The 20,459-nt window shown below is 38.3% G+C and overlaps 2 protein-coding genes across 5 annotated transcripts in view; both read left to right on the forward strand.

Annotated features, from left to right (window-relative positions):
• CNOT2 (CCR4-NOT transcription complex subunit 2) overlaps positions 1-20,459 on the forward strand; it is a 166,222-nt gene that overhangs the window by 37,372 nt on the left and 108,391 nt on the right. For 2 of the 4 annotated variants that reach the window (XM_032803803.2, XM_032803801.1), the window contains exon 2: positions 10,191-10,263. The exons of the other annotated variants lie outside the window; for them this stretch is intronic. The gene's annotated coding sequence lies outside the window, so the exon portion shown is untranslated. The remainder of the gene's footprint in view (positions 1-10,190; positions 10,264-20,459) is intronic. 4 annotated transcript variants of the gene reach the window in all.
• EIF4EBP1 (eukaryotic translation initiation factor 4E binding protein 1) lies at positions 6,812-7,410 on the forward strand. The gene has a single exon (XM_032803809.2). It carries the CDS (start codon positions 6,840-6,842, stop codon positions 7,182-7,184), a length of 345 nt encoding a protein of 114 aa, XP_032659700.1. The 5' UTR covers positions 6,812-6,839; the 3' UTR covers positions 7,185-7,410.

The raw sequence follows: 20,459 nt of genomic DNA on the forward strand, positions 1-20,459 counted from the left end.
TGCGGAGTCCTCGCTTCTCCCCCCTCCCCCACCTTCCTGCCCAGGGCAATCAGCTGGCTTGAGGTGTTTAAGAGGGAGGACGAGGACTTGGTGCGTGGGCTCCTTCCCCCTCTCCCCCTCCCCACCTCCTGCCCAGGGCAATCAGCTGGATTGCGATGGTTGGGAGGCAGGGGAGGGAGGGGGAGCCTACGTGCAGAGTCCTTCGCTCCGCCCCCCTCCCTCGTGCCTCCAAAACGCACAAGCTGTCTGATTGCTGTGGGCAGGAGGAAGGGGAAGGCACTGATCCGCGGGGTCTGCCAGTGCGTGGGAGATGCTGGGGGAAGGGGGGCTGCCAGCTGTGGAGAAAGTAGGCAGCGAAACAAGTAAGAGCAGAGCATTGCACAACTTTAAATGAGTATGTTCCCTAATTGATCAGCAACGTAAGAACAAACAGCATTAAGCGGGACGATTTTAAGTGCGGAGTTACTGTAATTTAGTCTACAGCTTTTTCCTATTTTTTTATTAGTCAGTTGAAAGGCTTGTTGCATCTGAATTTTTATAAAGCAAAAGTTCTTATTCCACGATAGAGTATTAGATCTTGGGAGAAGAGAGCTTGGTGGAATTAAAATGTGCATCTATGAAGGAGAGATGGTAAAACAACAACATGATCCAACTGCTCCAACACCCAAAATAATCAACAATATGCAGATTTACAGAGTGGATCAGGTCAAGGCAGTACATACACATCATTCCTTATGGGCAAAGAAGAATACATAGAACACTTAAGAGAAACATTTTAACACCAGTTTGGGCAAAGTGTTTTGCCTTCATGTCGGGGGAAACAAACTATCATTTTGGTATGTATCCATGACTCAGTTAACAGCTGATTTAACACATCAGTGAAAACAGGAAAAAGCAGAGAAATTAGGGGCACGTCTTCACTGGCAATGTTAAACAGCAATGCTTTAACATGGCTTGTGTAGTCCTGACAGAGCACTGGGAGACAGCTCTGCCAGCACTCTAAAAAACCCCACCTCCACGAAGGGTATAGCTACTAGCGCTGGGAGCTGGTACACAGGAATTTTACAGTGCTGAAACTTGCTGTGCTCAGGGATGTGTTTTTTCACCCTCCTGAGCAAGAAAGTTGCAGTGCTGTAAATTGCCAGTGTAAAAAAGCCCTGAGAAGGGATACCATGTGAAAACCCATTAGCCTATGAGTAAAGTGTGATCATAATGGGGGCCTGTATGGTATAAAAACGTTTTGCAACTCCATCCAGCATTAAGACCACAATTCAAGGTTGCTGTTCCTGGAGTGTGTGACTATTTTCTCTGTCTGATTGTGAAGGTAGATACTAAATTCTCTTTTCATTCTGAGATTGAAGGAGGATGTGGAGACTCCTCATATTTCTTAAACTGTTTGAAATGATTAGCTCTGAAATTATCTGTGTTCTCTCAGAATTTATTTTTATTTCCCTGATTCAGTTCTCTCTGAACTTGAAAACTGAATGTGCTGTTAAAGTCATGCTCAGTTTGGTTCTCTTCTCCAGAGCAAGTAGATGCCCAGGCTAATGTTTATTAACAGTAGTTAAATGCTGTCTGTTACCCATTTATCCAGGGGAGGAAAAATATGAAATGAGAATTTCGCTAAGGGATGAAGCTTGGAAACAATTTGTCAAAATCTAGGGTATTGGGCACACTTCCTCTTTATCGAACAAATATCTAATTCAAAACATTGGTTCAGCAATCAGATAACAGTGGATGAGGATTGTGCACCATGAAAATACTAGATATGCATCCACTCACATCTCAGTATTAAACATCTTTTGCCTCTCTCATGTGACTGCCAACATTTGGACAGTTATCTGCAAACTAATCTCAGAAACATGAAGCTACTTCATTACTGCTGTTAAATTTTACCTCCTCAGCCTTTATGGTTGACCTTATAAAATCCTATTTTTAAAAATTACCTTACAGCTTTTAGCTTTTTGCAAATGATTTACTGAGACATAAACACTTACAATTAGATTGCTTAGGGCTTGGCTACACTCGAAACTCTAAAGCGCTGTCATGGGAGCGCTCCTGTGGCAGCGCTTTGAAGTGCAAGTGTGGTTGCGGCGCCAGTGCTGGGAGAGAGCTCTCCCTGCGCTGCAGGTACTCCACCTCCCTGAGGGGATTACTTAAAACAGCGCTGGGAGCCGCACTCCCAGCACTCGGGCACTACTTACTTTTGGCGCTTTACAGCGCTGTAAACTTGCTGTGCTCAGGGGGGTGTTTTTTCACACCCCTAAGCGAGAAAGTTGCAGCGCTGTAAAGCGCCAGTGTAGCCAAGGCCTTACCTTGAATTTATGCATTTTGGAGGGAGTGTTCTGCATGCTATGCTAGAAAGATTTTTTTTTTTGTATTTTAGATTAATATGATTCCAATTTCTAGTTTTTTTTTTTTTTTATTTAATGATTTTCCTGTTGTGAGGATATGCTTTTGAAAGAGAGATTAGAACTTCCTCTAGTAATGTCTTCTCGAAGATCGCTGCAGCCAGTCTGACCCTGCTTTAACTGATAAGGAAGGAAGGAAATTTTCATGATTATAGTTAAGTTTTTAAAAAATAGCATTCTGTTATATTTTAGGGCAAAGCCTCAGTATGCAAGTTTAACTATGGAATTAGGCTTCTGGCAATGAGTTGAAATGGTGTGTCCTACTTGAGGCTCAGCCCATGGTTGTATGGTCTTATGACCATTTCAGCTGAGCTGGACAAAAATCAATAGTGAGGACATTGGTGAACTTGATCACGTAGGGGAAAAAAAAATCAGATAAGACAAATTTCCCTTTTCTTGGACTATATAGTCATCCACTGATGATGGATGCATGCATGCATGCATGCAGAGGTTTTGTCGTAAGGCTCTATGTACACATCAGCTGTATTTAAAATAAATACCAAAATATTTTTATCAAACAGAAAAGAAAGAAAATCAGAGAATTGTTGATGCTGACTTTAGGGAGGTGTTCAAACTGATGAAAAATAAAATGATCCATTTTTTATTAACTTGTAAATAAAGTGAAAATAGTTCCTTGCTTTTTCTTTGTAGATGTTGACTATTTCAGAATGGAGAACAAGTTTCTTATTGCACTCACACTCCTGAAATGTAGATGAAATATAAAAAAGTTAATTTTAAATCTTAAAAGGACTAAAAAGAGAGACATCCAATAGCAAGTAAGTTCAGAGTTCAGATTGCTTTCCTTTCATGATCTTCCTTTTGTGTGTAATTTGGACCCTCGGGATGCCAATTTTGATATCCCAGTGTACCCCTGCCATCTAGTATGAATGCTAGTGAACCGAAATCTGTAGTACCAGATGTTCCAGTTTGGGCTACTGTCTCCTTTTCTGAAGATTCTTTGTGATTATAGCAGAAGTTGCAGCAACCTTTAATAACAAGCTAGCCATAAATATGCTACTTCAAGGCTAGTTATTTTGGCTCATTCCTAGATTCCAGAAATACAAGCGATTTTTCTAAATCATTTTAGTTGTTCCAAAATCTGATCAGCTGTGTCCTGCTTTAAGGGCCAAATGTTGCATCCTGACCACTGATAATCACTTAGAGCCCTTCTAGACTATTGTATAATGCAGGGGAAACAGAATGTGTCTGAGAGTATTGAATAATTGTGAGTACCGTCATTGGAGATATCTGCCTTTTTCATAATCTGAGATTGACCTAGGATGAGTGTCATGAAAACTGATTTATTGTATTATTAAACTACCCTGTGACAAGCAGAAACTCTGGTATTCTCTCTAAATCTAGGCCCTAAATTTCTTTTTGTCTAGGCGAAAATTTAGATCCTCTGAACATCTTTGTTCTATTCTCCGAGGTCAAGGTTCTCTAAAGAATGCTCAGCAACAGATAGACTTTATTATGTATCTCTGAGTCTTAGAATCAAAGAGGTACTCTTTCCCCCTTCATTGCTGAGCTTGTTCTGTAAATATTACTATGCTGGGTGGAAAAGTTTCATGTGGTGTAGTATTTAGGATAGCGTTGTGGTCATCCTACTTTCTTCCACAAACAGTATAGGTTGATGTTCCTCATGATGACATCTGTTCCTTTCTAGATTCTGCCCCTTTCTCTCAGAGCTTGCTATCAACCATATATATTTTGGTGAACAGAGAGTAAAAGAACTTGCACAGATGCTTCTTTACTTTCTTATATTCCAGCTACCTATTCTGATCTGCATTTTGTGTGTAAACAGTTCATCCTTGAACTATGTGCTATAACAATAGTTATTTGTTGAGGCTATCTATTAATCACTGACAAATTTTTATGTTGAAAACTGCAGAACCTCTGTTAGGGCTGAGCAGTACATGAGCATGACTGAATGGGAAGTAGGATGCCAGAAATGAAGGTTCTGTGATTCACTGCTTCTTGCTCTCAGAAGAGAAGAAACAATCCATCAATCTGGATTGATGGATGAGGATGCAGAAAAAAGAAATACTTTCTTTTGAAAGAAATACTTTTGGCGGGGATATTTAAATGTTCTTATTCTGCATTAAAAATGCAGATGTCAACATTGCATTGAGGCATAAGTAAAAGTGAAACTGACTCTTTCATTATCAAATCTCAAGAGCAAAAAGGAAAGTTGGCACAAATATTGAAAAATCTTTCAGAAATGTTTTTAATGTAAGATGGTGACATAATGTAGTCTCCCCCGCCTTTATATTGACAACGACTTTATTCTGTAGATGCTAAAATACTGTCCAGTTGTCTTTATCCTATATGGAACCTTAGGATTCAGCATCTGATTCATCTTTTGTATTTTGGCTTACTCTATATTTGAATCGAATAGAAGCTATTGCAACCACTTACTGCTCTTCAAGTTTCTTTTCTGAGGACCAGGATAACTTATTTTCTAAGGCTATATCTGCACTACAGACCTGACAGCTGCACAACTGTACCACTGCAGCTGCAATGCTGTAAGGTCTCCTGTATAACCGCTCTATGCTGGTAGGAGAGAGCTCTCCTGCAGGTATAATTAAACCACCCCCCAACTATCGGTGCTAGCTATGTCTGTAGGAGACTTCTGCCAACATAGCACTGTCTACACCAGAGCTTTTTGTTGGCGAAACTTTTGTCAGACAGAGGTGTTCCCTCCCCCACCCCCACCCCCGACCCCTAAGCAACAACAGAGTTGCTAACAAAAGTGCTAGCATAGACATGGCCTATGTCTCCAAATTTCCTCTATGCTATTGAACAATATTCTCTTCTGTTAGCTCATGTTAAACTAGGATAAGGATAGGAACAGCTGCTAGGCCAATCATATCTCCTCAGCGTTGCAATTCAATGGAATTCAAGGATCTCTTTTGGCAACTGTGTAATATTTCTGAAGTGATTCTGTCAGAGAAATTATTATAAAAAAAGAAGGATGCAGTTGCTAACATTGTATGTAAAATCTTCATATTTTTGTAACAAATTTTTGGAAAATTGAAAAATGCATTTAAAAAACATTTCAAAGAGGAATGGCCAGGTTAAATTCACTTTTTAAAAAAGTGTGAATATCTTTTTTTAAAATTTCAGTTTTAAACTACAAGCTAAGACTTAGCATGATAGTTGGTTTGTTTCTTACAACTGAGAGGCCTGTATTTAAATCCTGTAACCCTGTTTCCACACTGTACTGTCTCTTCGTTTACATTTCTCACATATTAAACAATGCAGATAGATTAGCAAATTTCACTTTTGTTTATATTCCGTAGCCAAACCTTTTCAATTTTCTTACATTCTAACACAGTGTTGCATTGTTTGATTGCAGAAACCAAATTATTGTTGAAACTGCGTAAATAAAATTGAAATACTTAGTAAAATTAGCTTTACAAAATTTACACGATAGACCAAATTTGGCCTCAAAATGCTCCTGAAATTAAGCTGAAGGTAAGAAATTTGTAATAAAACTGTTGGAAAAAAGTTCAGATTATTTTTAGAGACTGTTGAAGTAGTGTTTCAGCATAGAATGTTTTAATTTTTTCATGTAAAATGGATTAGTATTGAGATATATGAATTAATGAAAATAATAGCATAACTTAATTTGCTGATACTTTAATGAAACCATGTTTTAAAATTAAAGTAAAATTTGGTTCCATTGGCAAAACAGAAGCTCTCTTTTATTGAAATGTTTCAACAGAATAGTGCATTTGTTTTGGTTTTGATAAGAGGAACTGGGATGTGCTTGACTAGAGTTTTTACTTTTTTTCTAATTGGGGGGTGGGATGAGAAGGGGCTTTGTCTTTATACCTGTCAGAGCTTGGTCTTGCTACTACATTGAGGTCTCATTCCTGCTCCATCCAACCATGAGTAGATCAGAGTGCCTTAGAAGGTCATCAGTGCTGTTTTTTAATCGATGAAAGAGGGTCATAATATAGTGGCACAAGGCATTTTTCCACCACCAGAACTGAAAGCGATGCCTCTTCAGTGCAGTCAATTTATACTTTTAGGAAGTAAGAGATTAGAGCAGGGATGGCCAAACTGTGGCTCTTTTACCATTAAAGTGTGGCTCGCAGAGCCCCCCCAAGTGTCTCCGCACCCTATTCTCCACCAACCAGACTGTGGGGTTGGGCAAGCTCAGGACCTCTGCCTTGCAGCAGCGTGGTGAGGGTAGGCGTAGGAGGGGCATCTTGAGGCTTTAGCCTTGGCACACCTGCCAGGGTTTGGGGCTTCAACGGGAGTGGGGCTGAAACCCCGAACCCCGGCAGGTGCCTTCTGTGGGCATGAAGCCTCAAGCCCTGGCAGGTGTGTCCTGGCTCTCAAACTTCTGAAGATTGTCATACGTGGCTTGGAGATTCGGTAAGTTTGGGGCTGGTGGGCGCGTGGGCAGCCCCAGTCGCCATGTCCGGGAGCTGCCACCAGGGCCACACGCCGAGCCAGGCCATCCCTGCCAAGCGTCTCAGCCTGCCCGACGGGGCCCCGCTACCGCCCGGCGACTACAGCATCACGCCCGGGGGCACGGTGTTTGGGACCACGTCGGGCGGTACAAGAATTATTTATGACTGGAAGTTTTTGATGGAATGCCGCAATTCCCCAGTTGCCAAAACCTCACCTTGTGACCTTCCAGACATTCCAGGTGTTACCAGTGCAAATGTGGAGGAGTTGAAGATTGAAAACAACCATGTCCACAATTACTTGGAGAAGGTGGGCATAGGTGAGGAAGCTCAATTTGACATGGACATCTAAAGTGTGTGCCGTGAGAGTGTGTGTCTGGTGAAAAATGGGATCTCAGTGTGAGGGCTCCCACCAGCTAGGCTTTTAGAATAGCCATGCTTTTCTGAGCAACTTGCTCTTTCCTACGAATGGCAGTCCATTCGCTTTGACTGAGAGCTGAACACATCCTGTTACATGAGGACTGAAAGTATCAACCAATTTATACGGGTGTAAATCCATGGCCCCTGCTGGCAATGGGCAACAGTGAGAGGAGGAAAGCTCTCTATGATTTTTTTGTTTCATATTTCTATGCCTTTGTTAATTGGTGTATATCAGTACTGTAAAGGTGACTGAAATGTAATATCAGGGGAGTAATAAAATCATTTGGGGTCTCCAGGTTTGGGGATTAATGCCGTTTAAAAAAAAAAAAAAAAGTTTGGCCACCCCTGGGTTAGAGGAACTGGGTCATTTGCAAGGCATTGCAGAATATTGCTCCTGTAAGCAACTCAACTGACTCAAGGATTTGTCTTTTTACATGCAGGAGAAAATAGTAATCAAGTGATATGAAATGGAATTAGAGTACTACATTAGCTGAATGGATATACTTTTTAGTTCTCTTTGCTAAAATATACACTGTTTGTTTCTTTTGTTCTTTGGACTGGTCAGGACAGGAGTAGTGCATAGAGTGCACACAGCCCTTAAGAAGAGAGAGTACATCTTGTTTGTCTCTACAGTCACCTCTTCTGAGTGTTTTAAATAGCAGCATCAACAGGCTGTAAAGGAAAGTTTCTTCTAATTCTCTCCCAGATAATGATGGCTATAATCTGTACCATTGTGGTCTGAATCTGTAAAAGTAAGTGGGAATGGTAAAGGAATCCTGTGGACTTTTAACAAGAATGAAGATAATTCCTGAACAACCAAATTGAACATGCTCAAAGATTAACATCTATTCACAGGATTATAGGTTATTTTGGAAGAGGCACACTGTGTTTTAGTGAATATGATAGTTATTGTCCATCATGGAAAAACATAGTTAAAAAAAATGTTTTTTGCTGTTTTGGTTGACTACCTACACCTATTAAAAAGTGCCCACACGCCCACAAAAAAAACAGCAATAGAGGCAACAGTCATTTAAACCCAGAGATAAATTGGAATTTTAAAATGCAATTTATAATTAAATCTCTGATACAGCCTCAACATTAGCACATTAAAGAACAAATCTGTAATGTGCATCTGAGTTACAAACAGTGGAATGATTTGTTCTGAATTTCCTCAAGTAATCCTACAATTCTAGTAGGTTTGGGGTGGTGTATTCTCAAAATCTGGGTCACAGCTCCAGTGGAATCTCTAGATGTTTACTTTTTTCTACCTGTATTGAAATACGACCCCAAGTATCTGAAACTTGTTCAAGATTAAAAAATTTACATATGTGGTTTTAGATTTTTGTATTCAAAGGGTGCAGGTAATTATGTGAAAAGTCAAAGTTCAATACATATTTTTTTAAATTGCAGCTTTGCAGCAATACTTTATACAGAGAGTACATTTTTTAACATGGTTTCTAACTCAATTGCTAAATGATATTGCAATTGGGCGTGGGTCCAACAACGCTCCAGCTATCCTGGGTCCCACGGGACAAAGTCCAAACCAACCCCTCTCACTACTTGCTTTAACTATCTTCATGAGACACACACTAGGTGTTTGTATCTTGCATTCTTCTCAACACTTCATGGCATAATAGCAATATATTTTTATTGCACCTCTCTGTGGTGGAAATTTTATATAGCCCTTCTGAAAACAGCCTTATATAGGTATTTGTAGGAGGGAAAGTGAAGAATAACTTTAAGAATTTTGTTATACAGCACAGTTAATCTTTGCTACTATGGGTACCTCCCAGCTTGGTAACACCTTAATTATATGAAAAGTGCCATATACTCTTCCATGCAAAACCTGTGACTTTTACATCTCATTCAGAAGATAGTCCTTCACCAGCACAATGCCCTAGAATACCATACTGAGTCACAGATTAGGGTAGATCCTCCTATGTCAGTACCACATCCTGTACCACCTGGGTTTTCTATGGATGTGTCCAATTCAAGTATTGCCAAAGTTTCCAAAATCCAAAGAGATTACAGTCCAAAAGGGTCCCTTTTCCTCCTAATTTTTCATGCTGTAATTTAAAAAAATCCTTTATTTCTCTATTGGCTTTGGTTTTCCTCCCTTGAGCTCATTCAGTCACAGCAAGCTGATTTGGAGGCCTGCTCCTCTTTCTGCTGTCCCCTGGGATCTGGAAACACAGTTTGACTTCTCCTTCTGTTTTCACTGACTTTTTTCCCATGTGTATTATCTCTAAACACTATTATTATTTGTACATAACCATAGCATTTACTTGCATTCTCCCCTCAGGGCTGTTTGAATCCCTTTGTTTCATCAGCTGAGGATGCCAAATTTCCTCTAAGGTGCAGTAGAAGACTGGGGGCGGGAGGCCTGGCCAGGCCTGGCCTGTAAGGTGCAGTAATAGAAAGAGGGGATAGGAGAGAGTAGAAGCCTCCTAGAATAAGACAGTAGAAGCAAAAAATAATACAATGCATTATATATATCAAATATATTGTTTTCTTATGGTTTAGTACTAGACTTTATTTCCAGTATGTATTTTTTTTCAGAAAAAGGCTTACTTAGGTTTTCTTTAGGTTCAAGAATATTCACTAGTATTGTGTAAAAGACATGTTTTGATAAGTTTTGACAGGCTTTGTCTCTTCCTCTATAAAATGTTAAAATTTGTCCATTTAAGAAATTCTTAGCAAGAATTTAATAGTAGTTAATGCTTTTATTGCATTTAGTTCTTTAGTTTTAAAAACTACTAATGCACCCTTTTTTCCCCATCCAAGAAACTGAACAGGCATATAAAAATGTGAACGGAAAGTGGTGGTGGTGGTGGTGGTGGTGTTGTTATTTTGACTTACAGAACAATTAACTGTCTTACTTGCTCAGATTCTCAATGTATCCTTACTAATGACTTTATTTAATCTACTTCATTTACAGGAAGTGTTCTTCAGTCAAAGTTTGCTTACCTCAGCAGAGACAAAAAATTAATGGGCAAAAGTACAGTGTTTAGGTAGGTAGATATTTTCATGGTGTGCTCGAGGTTCTTCTAGGAAGGACTTCCATTGTAATGGAATAGGCTTCAGAATGAAAGATATTGTGCTTTAAAAGTATTGTATGATGGATTCCATAATGAAATGATGAGGAAGGTTTGTCTGAAGTGTTATTAATGTCGTCAGATAGCTACTCTTCAAATTTACGTTTGTTAAATGAGACTATAGAAATTTCTTCAGAATGTCGTGTGTGTGATTAGTTTATTTCCTTGTGTACCTTTTAACTTGGCAAATGTTTTTATTTAATACTTGTACACAAAAGAGAGTGTGTTCTTTTTGACTTTCTAGCATTTGAAATCTAGAACATGAATTTCCTAATAAGTTATGACAGGAATAGACTTCCTTGACTTATCAGATATTTTTCTACATTTAGCATAGCAGAATGTAGTGAGCTTCACTTAAATAATAAAAGATTTCTTTTCCAGTTTGTCATAATTATCTCTGTAATACTCTTTATTGCTAATAAAAATTACTGTTAAGAGACCACCACTGTGGTTATGAACAGTAGTATGCACAGAAGATAGATGAGGCTTACATTCCTTTTTACAGATGTTTTCTGTATCCTCTTCCAAAACATGAACTAAAGTTTGTTTTTTTAAATTAATATTGTCTAGTTTGCAAATGTTTGTTGGATTCCTTTGCATCTCTTCAGATCAAACAAATCTTACAGGTTAATAATAGTCCCTGAAAAGAGTTTTCATTTAATGCTCATTAAGAAAGAAAGAAAAAAGACACAGACTGAAAACATATTTCTTTATAATTACGTAGGGTATTTCTTAAATTGCATTACATTTAATTCAAATAAAATGCCTTAGGGCTCTACCATTAAAAGTGGAAAGTTTTTGTTTTGTGAAATGTATATTTACTTTAGACAGTGTTTTCAAAACATTGCAGAGTTTAATAGCACGGTTTTTACACCATGTATCCAATGTAATAATACAGTTAAGCATTAATCAGTTCATAGCATGATTTAAAGGGAGGGACACTCTTAAATAAAAAATGACCTGGCGCTTGCAAATAGAAATTTAAATTAATTTTTTTAAATAATATAACCCCACGCAATGAAAACAGGATTTCATGTAGGAGCCTACAGAAAAGTAAAATGCCAAATGATAGGAGAAAATGATCATGTTCATCAAAAGCTGTTAAAACAAAATGAACATGAAAATAACAGAGATGGTGATAAGAACATGTCAGAACATGTCTTAACTAAATAAGAATCTTAAACAAGGCAGCTATATGTAAGAGTTGCCAAATATCAGGAATAACTTGCCTGTTGTTTTTTTGTCTGTCTTCACACTTTTTGGTCAATACTTGCTTAGTTTTAATTGTTGAACAGTTTCAGAAAGTGCTAAAAAATATTTTTCTTTGACTTGCTATCAATCCTGTGATGTAACCTATTGTGCTTAAGTTGTAGCTACTAAAATATGAACCTGAATCTTTCTCTTGTATACTTCTTTTTCCAGTCCTTGTTATGGGGATGTCTAATACTCTGGTGGGAGAATGCCAGACCTGGCATGGGGTGGTCTCCCTCTACGTAGCTTACGAAAAAAAATTCTGCCTCTGAAAGTAGTGTCTGAACTGATCGTTTTTCCTCAAAGCAAAACTGGACAATACACCTTATTTCCCACCGAGAGACTAATTCTCATGAACACTTTGCTTTTTGTATTTTAATGAACTGTCTGTTCCTGAGGCATTGTAGGCTTACCTTCAGTCCCCAACACAGTGCATAAAAGAAGTTGAATCCCAGCATGGCATTTCCATTTCCATTTGTTTCTTCTGATCTCAGTTAGCCATCATTCAAAACACAACAGTGAATGAATATGTGCTGCTGCCAGCAAATTCAGCAGTGGCCAACTGCAATCCCTGTAAGCTGTGGCATAGTCCAGTATCCATGGTCTGAAGACAAGACCCATACTGAGTTAAGGACTGTGACAAGAGGCAGATTGCTATTTTGCTGATGTACTGATTTAATGTGAACCAGGCAATAGGAGCAGCTATGTGAGTCAGAAGCTGTACACACTTTTTGGGAAGAAAGGCCCTTTAAAACAATAAGGTCAGAATTTGTGAGGTGGCATGACATTAAAGGCTGGCCAGCACAGCTGAATAGTAGGTGAAATTATCCCTCTACATTGACAATAGTCTTTACTTCTCTTCCACTTGAAGTGTTAAAATGGCTTTGCTCCACAAGGTAGACATGCAGGGATTATGCAGGCTGATTTCCAGACTGTTCTTTCTCTTCCTCCTTCCTCCTGTTTCTCAGGAGGGCCTGTCTGCGCTAAGGAGAAATCTGAGCAAATATGGAGGAAGACAAGCCGCAGACACTAACCTCTAGATAAAATGAGAGGCCGTTACCAAAGAGTGAATAGATGTTCTATAAAGAAATGGGAGAGTCCTCATAAAGATCGATTCTCAATATATGTTTCTTCCTTCATTAGGAATAAGTATTAAGACCAAGCAAAAGCTCTATTAATAAGAAATAAATCCAGGAAATCCTACAGATCATCCGGCTCTCAAAGGGACTTGAATCTAAAAAATTGTTCAGGAAACATGAGGGAACAAGAACTTAATTTCAGTTCATCTTTCACCGAAGAGAGATTCAGATAGTCCACTTTATCAGGAACTGAGATTTAGTGTGTGTTCTCTGTAATTCTTCAAAAGTATGACACGAAGAATAAGTTAGTACACTAGTGCATAGTCAGAGGGAAAAATAGAGAAGATGACAATTCAGGAACATATTTTCCCATAAATTAAAGAATAATTCTGCATTTCTCTTTAGTGTTCTCTTGAAGACATCTGTTCAGAATGGGAACATCCCATCATGTCAAGAAAACTCCGCAGTCAGATATCTATGTTCTAAACTTTTCCAACATATACAGTGGACTGTCTGTCTCACGGTGGTTGATGCCACTGTGATGTCATTAGTTATAGTTATACCTTTTAATGATTTTATTCCAGAAGAACCTAGAAACAGAAATAACCATTGGTTTCAGGACTGTTGACAATTGCAGTTCCTCATATTCCCCCTCTCCTCCCCCGCCATCTGTTTTACTAGAGCCTTGCTTGCCAAATCTATCTTAAAGAAGTCTTCTAGTTTCTTCTCTTGTGTCCTGTTATCTAGCAGATAATGACCGTTAACGTGATTTCCAAGTGGCACACCTGGCTGAGAATTGAAAAACAGACCATGAACAGAGTAGCTGACACTGTCCAATTACTTCAGAGGAAGACTTACAGGAACGTCTAAATGCCTGTAGCAGAAACGTACCCTTTCCCCAGCTTTGCAATGTAGACAGAAAAAAAAGCCATATGATTTTTACCTTGGTATAAAACTAGGGCTGTTGATTTAATTGCAGTTAATTCACGTGATTAACTCAAAATTAATTGCAGTTAAAAAAAAATCGCAATTTTAATCACACTGTTAAACAATAGAATACCAATTGAAATTTATTAAATATTTTTGGATGTTTTTCTACATTTTCAAATATTTTTATTTCAGTTACAACACATAATACAAAGTGTACACTGCTCATTTTATTTTATTATAAATATTTGCACTGCAAAATGATAAAATAAATAGTGTTTTTCAGTTAACTTCATACAAGTGTTATAGTGCAATCTCTTTATTGTGAAAGTGCAACTTACAGATGTAGGGTTTTTTTTGTTATGTAACTTCACTCAAAAACAAAACCGTGCAAAACTTTAGAGCTACAAGTCCAATCAGTCCTACTTGTTCAGCCAGTTGCTAAGACAAGCAAGTTTGTTTACATTTATGGGTGATAATATTGCCTACTTCTTATTTACCGTATCACCAGAAAGTGAGAATAGGCATTTGCATGGGACTTTTGTAGCCAGCATTGCAAGGTATTTACGTGCCAGATATGCTAAACATTCGTGTGCATCCTTATGCTTCGGCCAGCATTCCAGAGCACATGCTTCCATGCTGATGATGCTTATTAAAAAACAAAAAAAAAAGTTAATTAAATTTGTGACTCCTTGTGGGAGAATAGTATGTCTCCGGCTCTGTTTTACCTGAATTCTGCCATATATTTCATGTTATAGTAGTGTCGGATGATAACTCAGAACATGTTCATTTTAAGAACACTTTCGCTGCATTTTTGACAAAGCCCAAAAAAGATACCAATGTGAGATTTCTAACAATAGCTACAGCACTCGACCCAAGGTTTAAGAATCTGAAGTGCCTTCCAAAATCTGAGAGGGACGAGGTGTGGCATATGGTTTCAGAAGTGTTTCAGAAGAGCAACACTCCTGAGGCAGAAACTACAGAACCCAAACCCCCAAAAAAGAAAATCAACCTTCTGCTTTTCATTATCTGACTTAAATAATAAAAATGAACATGCGTCAGTCCGCACTGCTTTGGATTGTTATCAAGCAGAACCCGTCGTCAGCATGGACGCATGTCCCCTGGAATGGTGGTTGAAGCATGAAGGGACATATGAATCTTTAGTGCATCTGGCATGTAAATATCTTGTGACACCAGCTACAACAATGCCACATGAACACTTGTTCTCACTTTCAGGCGACATTGTGAACAAGAAGTGGGCAGCATGATCTCCTACAAATGTAAACAAGCTGGTTTGTCTGCGCGATTGACCGAACAAGAAATAGGTCTGAGTGGACTTTTAAGCGCTAAAGTTTTACATTGTTTTATTTTTGAATGCAGTTTTTTTACACAGTTTTACATTTGTAAGTTCAATTTTCATGATAAAGAGAGTGCACTACAGTACTTGTTTTAAGTGAATTGAAAACTATTTCTTTGCTACAGTGCAAATATTTGTAATAAAAAATAAAGTGAGCACTGTACACTTTGTATTGTAATTAGAATCAATATATTTGAAAATGTAAAACATTTAAATGGTATTCTATTATTGTTTAACAGCATGATTAATCGCGATTTTTTTTTTGAATCGCTTGATAGTCCTATATAAAAGCAATTGTGTGGTTTTTTTTTTTTTTTTTTTTTATGACAGCAGATTGAGAACCTAGAAGGAAATCAGGATATTCTAGGTGTAAATAAAAAAAAATATTACAGGAGGAAAGTCCTAATTGAGTCAGCTACAGGATCAGTACCCCAACTGGTTTGATCAGTAATACGATGTGTAAAGAAAAACCTTGAACTCAAACTTATATGCTGATCATTTATTTTAAGCTGTCTTAAATAATTAACTGATTTTCGCTTAAAATTATCACCATGCACCTGTGAGAGATTTAAATATTTTAAATATTCCTGTTATACTGTTACTAGAATAAAATAAGGAACTAAAAGTATTTAAAAGGGGTTTAAATATGCACATTGTTTGCCACTAATGCAGGCTGTTGGGTGTTCCTCCCTTGTGCCTGGAAAGGGATAGTCAATCATGCTCTTTGCTTTTCTGCAAACCCCTAGCTCAGTGGTCCCCAACTGTTGGGCATGGCCCACTATGGGGGCATGGAGGAATATTTGGGTATGGCAGGGCCTGGGCCAATGGGGCCGGGGAGGAAGCGCCACCCAGCCCCGCTTTGTCCTCAGCTCTGCTCCAGCCCTGTCCCCCAGCTGCAGCTCTGGTCCCCAGTCCCACCTCAGTCTCTGCTTCTGCCACCCCGACCAGGGTCCCTGCCTTGGCTGCCAGCCACGGCTCTCCTCCTGGCCTGTCATCAGCCCCAGTCTCTGCCCCCTTATCCCGTCCATGTGCCCCCCCCCGGAGCCACGGCCCTGCTCCCAGCCCTGGTTCCCAACAGGAGTAAGTGGGAGCATGATGTGAAAAATATGGGGACCACTGCTCCAGCAACTTCCTGCAACTCTTTGGAGAAGGAGTAATATAGTTCCAGAAATAATATTGCTATTTTAGTAATGAAATCTAAGCAAGTGCAAAAGAAAACTCAAACAGACAATTACTATTAAGGAAGGAATTTTTTTGTTTTTTTAATGGGAACATCTTTACAAGTCCAATTTTGGATCCTTTTACTTGACCTGAGATTAATTTCTGTTCTTGTAAGTGGTATAAGTATAAGCCACACTGGATTCTTTGACTTGTCAATACCCTGAGCCAATCAGTTTGGGAACCAGAAGTTTCAAATAATATATTTTGGACTGGTAAAAACACACTTTTTCATCTTTAAATGGTCTTTGATTTTTTTTAAAACTTTAAAAGTTAAGGTTTTTTATGAGCTAGTATATTTTCCCACTAATTATCCTGAACATCACACTTATCCTGACTGGGAAAGAAGTATCTAATAGTTTGGATTTCACTCATAGAAGAATCTGTCTTGAATGTTTTAAACCAGCGTAGGCAACCTATGGCACGCGTGCTGAAGGCGGCACGCGAGCTGATTTTCAGTGGCACTCACACTGCCTGGTTCATGGCCACCAATCCAGGAAGCTCTGCATTTTAATTTAATTTTAAATGAAGCTTAAACATTTTAAAAATCTTATTTACTTGATACATACAACAATAGTTTAGTTATATATTAGACTTCTAGAAAGAGACCTTCAAAAATGTTAAAATGTATTATCGGCACGCAAAACCTTAAATTAGAGTGAATAAATGAAGACTCGAAACATTGCCGACCCCTGTTTTAGACCGAACAAATCCTGCATCTTAACAGGGGGTGAGATTAGATGACCTTGCTTAACTGTAAATATGACATTGTACGATAGCCTAGAGAATAATTCTGCTAATTGTTGTGCTGTGGCAATACAAACATTTGAATAAAGGTTTTATCTCTGTTATAACAGCAACACAATGATCCTGGGTCTTTATCTTATCAATGTACATCCTATTTAAGGGTGCGCTTGCAGAGTGTCGTACAGAATAGTCCAATATGACAACTCCAAGAGATAATCTCTCTACAGAATTCAGTAACATGACGCATTGTGAAAATAGGAACTTACGCATTTCTTTTGTAGCGTCACTTTGTTTATGTGGTAGATTAGGGTGGATAAAAATCATTGATTTTATTTAAAAAAAAAAAAAAAAAAAGTTTTCCTGACTAGTGATTTAAATCAATTTGATTTAAATCAAATCCACCCTCTGGTAGTTATTGGATGATATTATCAAGAGGTACTCTTGTGTTCAGGAACAGACAATCAGTCTGTCAGGTTTTTGCAGGGTGGATTTGATTTAAATCACTAGTCAGGAAGACTCGATTTAATCGTGGATTTCTACATCAAAGTGCATTCTTGTTGGTTGTTATAACCTTAATACATATTCTTCACAACTCAGAGATAGCTATAGGTTTCATTTTTAAAAGGTACACATTATACATTTTTAAAGTGATTTATTTTGAAGACTTTTCAGGTTAGTTTGGGACAGCTATATCAGAAAATGAATGATGTTTTGGTTATTTCATTTATCGAAGGTAATGGAAGCAGATATTTATGATTTCATTGGGAGGTGAGCTATCTCCAGTTCAACAGGTTAATCATTAATATTTGGAGGATTTTCTTGCCATGCTGTATTAGGAGACGAACATCACCAGACAGATATTTAAATTTTTATTTAATTAAAACAACAACATTATGTATTCTGGATTTTTTGTCTTCAACAGCAGACATTTTTTTAACAAAACAAGCATTTGAATTTAGTTAAACATTCAAGCTTTTTAAAATCAGGTTTGTTTTTGTTAAAATTGTATTTAACTAAAATAGTTAAATGAAATATTAACATGCTCCCCCCCCCCCCCAAATTAAATCGACTACATCAGCCAGGTCAACATGAAAAACTTTAAAATATTGGCTTCTGCCACTGACTTCATTTTCCTGTTTGTTCATAATCTGGAAAAGAAAAACAAGCTTTCCTGCTTTTTTGGGTCCCAAACAATTTCTCAATTTGGAATGAATTAGTCCAAAGGAAGAAAATATTCTTTGTACACCGGCAGAAGAAGCCACTGCTGTTAAAAGTGAGATCATCACTTCAACAGTCTGTTGAATCCAAGTGCTTAAGTGAATTCCTCCAGTTCACTGGTGTGACTTTCTTTAAAACATTATCAGCAAACATATATTTCTTGAATGGTCACCCTTAGCTCTGAAGTTTATTTTACTTGGCATTGTGGAGGGTTGGTTGCTAGAGGTCCATGTCATAGCCGCCAACTCTTCTTCAGCTGTTAAGATTTGACCCTGCCACCGCGTATTGAGACTGTTTGCAAGAAAACGAGCTGGAAATAGTGCTTGTCTCATTCGTTTTTTTAATGCTTGTAATTTAACTCTGTCGTTGCATATTTCTCTTTTTAAGATCTCATTCAGTTACTTCCAAATTTCAACAGTGTCAGAAATAAAACAGCTATTTCCCTGCGTTTTGTTCCAGGCAACAGAAATAGGCTTCTGAGTACTCAGCATGTGTTCAACATTTCTCTTAAGCCCAGTGTTGAGAACTTTGGCTCTGACAGTGCCGTCTATTTTTTCCACGACTTTGTTCGGAAACTGTCATCATATTAGGCTAATTCTTGATATAGTGCTCAAAACAGTCTACTACTGACTTCCATTGCGTGTCTCGTAGGAGAGTTAGCTTGGTTCCTCCCACTTCTTTCAGAGCAGCTGCTGCAAAGTGGTTGTTACAGAAGTATTTTGCAATTTCAACAACAATGGCCTTTATTTCTGGAACACTGAAGACTTTGGCTAGGAGATGGATCAAATGAGCACTGTAACCCTTTGTTACTAGCTTGGGATTCTCTTCGCTCTCTTCTAAATAATTTCTTCTCATCTTGGATACGTTTGCAGCATTGTCTGTGACCAAGCTGCGTACTAGACATTTGAATTCTTTTTTTCACAGTTTGTTATAGCTTTTTCTTCTTCTTCTTGTAAGTATTCTTCTGTGTGTGCATTTCCTAATGTATCAATTGTTTCTGTAAAGAAGACATTCCCTTCTTTGGTTGTTGTACCAGTACATACAACAGGATCATTGTAGACATTGTTCCACCCATCAAGACTCAGGTTAACAATTTTACCCTTTAGACCTTTTGCACACTGCTCAATTTCTCTTTCATACACTTTATCTAGCAATTTGCCTGTGACGTCTGCTCTGTTGGGTGGACTGTATCCTGGTCTTAATGACTGAACCCTGTTAATGAAGTGTGGGTTCTCAATCATATGGAAAGGAGAGTTTGTTGTATAAAGAAACTGGGCAAATTTTTCATCAATTACCTCTTTTTTTGTAATCTGCTGGTTCTTATCGCAAACTTATCTGTGGTTGTTTCTGGATGATGGAGGTTTGTGGGTTTTTTTGCGCTGCAGGTGAAATACTGTGGCTATGTGACATATATGATGTGACTGAAACACTATCATTGGCAGATAACTCTGAAATGATAGAAAATGATGGTGATCTTGAAGGTGGATAGTCTTCAGAATCCTGTATGTTGAGGATGGATTCTCCTAAACAAAATAAGTCAGTGCAGTTATTTTAATTATTACCACCATACTGCTCATTTAGTATTACTCATTGCATTAACTGACACTCAGGCCTGGTCTACACTAGGAGCGGTGGGGGGTGGGAATTGATCTATGATGCACAACTTCAGCTACGAGAATAGCGTAGCTGAAGTAGACGTATCTGAGATCGAATTAAAATTACTTACTTTGCGTCCTAGCAGCATTGGATTGACATCCGCAGCTGCCCAGTCCACTTTGCTTCCGCCTCTCGCACTGCTGGAGTTCAGCAATCGATGGGAGAGTGATTGGGGATCGATTTATCGTGTCTAAACTACACGCGATAAATAGATCCACGACAGATTGATCACTACCCGCCGATCTGGCGGGTAGTGTAGATGTACCCTCAGTACCACTTTAAAGGTGAAATTGTAAAAGGAACATAAGAACATAAGGGATCTATCTCATGCTATTTCAGCTATAAGATCTGCCTATTTCAGCTATTTTTTATCACAACTGCATCTAAAATGATAGTACCATAGAGTAACAACTATATTTTTTGCTCAAACATGAGAATTCAAGAATAGTCCAGAAGGAAGACAGGCAGTCCTTAAGAAAGAAGTATGAAATAAAAAAGTTTACCAACCTGAAGATTCTGCATGTTCAGACATGTTCCTTTCATCATTTTCAATGCTGCTTCCTCCTGAGAAGGAACACTTCTCATGATGTTGTTTCATTTTGGCAACGAGGCCTTGCATTTCTTTGTTGCATTGTTTGCACTTTGCACGTGTGCTTGTC

The sequence above is a fragment of the Chelonoidis abingdonii genome, chromosome 1, assembly GCF_003597395.2.
Source record: "Chelonoidis abingdonii isolate Lonesome George chromosome 1, CheloAbing_2.0, whole genome shotgun sequence".
NCBI classification, from domain to species: Eukaryota; Metazoa; Chordata; order Testudines; family Testudinidae; genus Chelonoidis; species Chelonoidis abingdonii.

Coding starts and splice junctions, on each gene's coding strand:
- EIF4EBP1 (XM_032803809.2), top strand. CDS start 6,840: ATGTCCGGGAGCTGCCACCAGGGCCACACGCCGAGCCAGGCCATCCCT.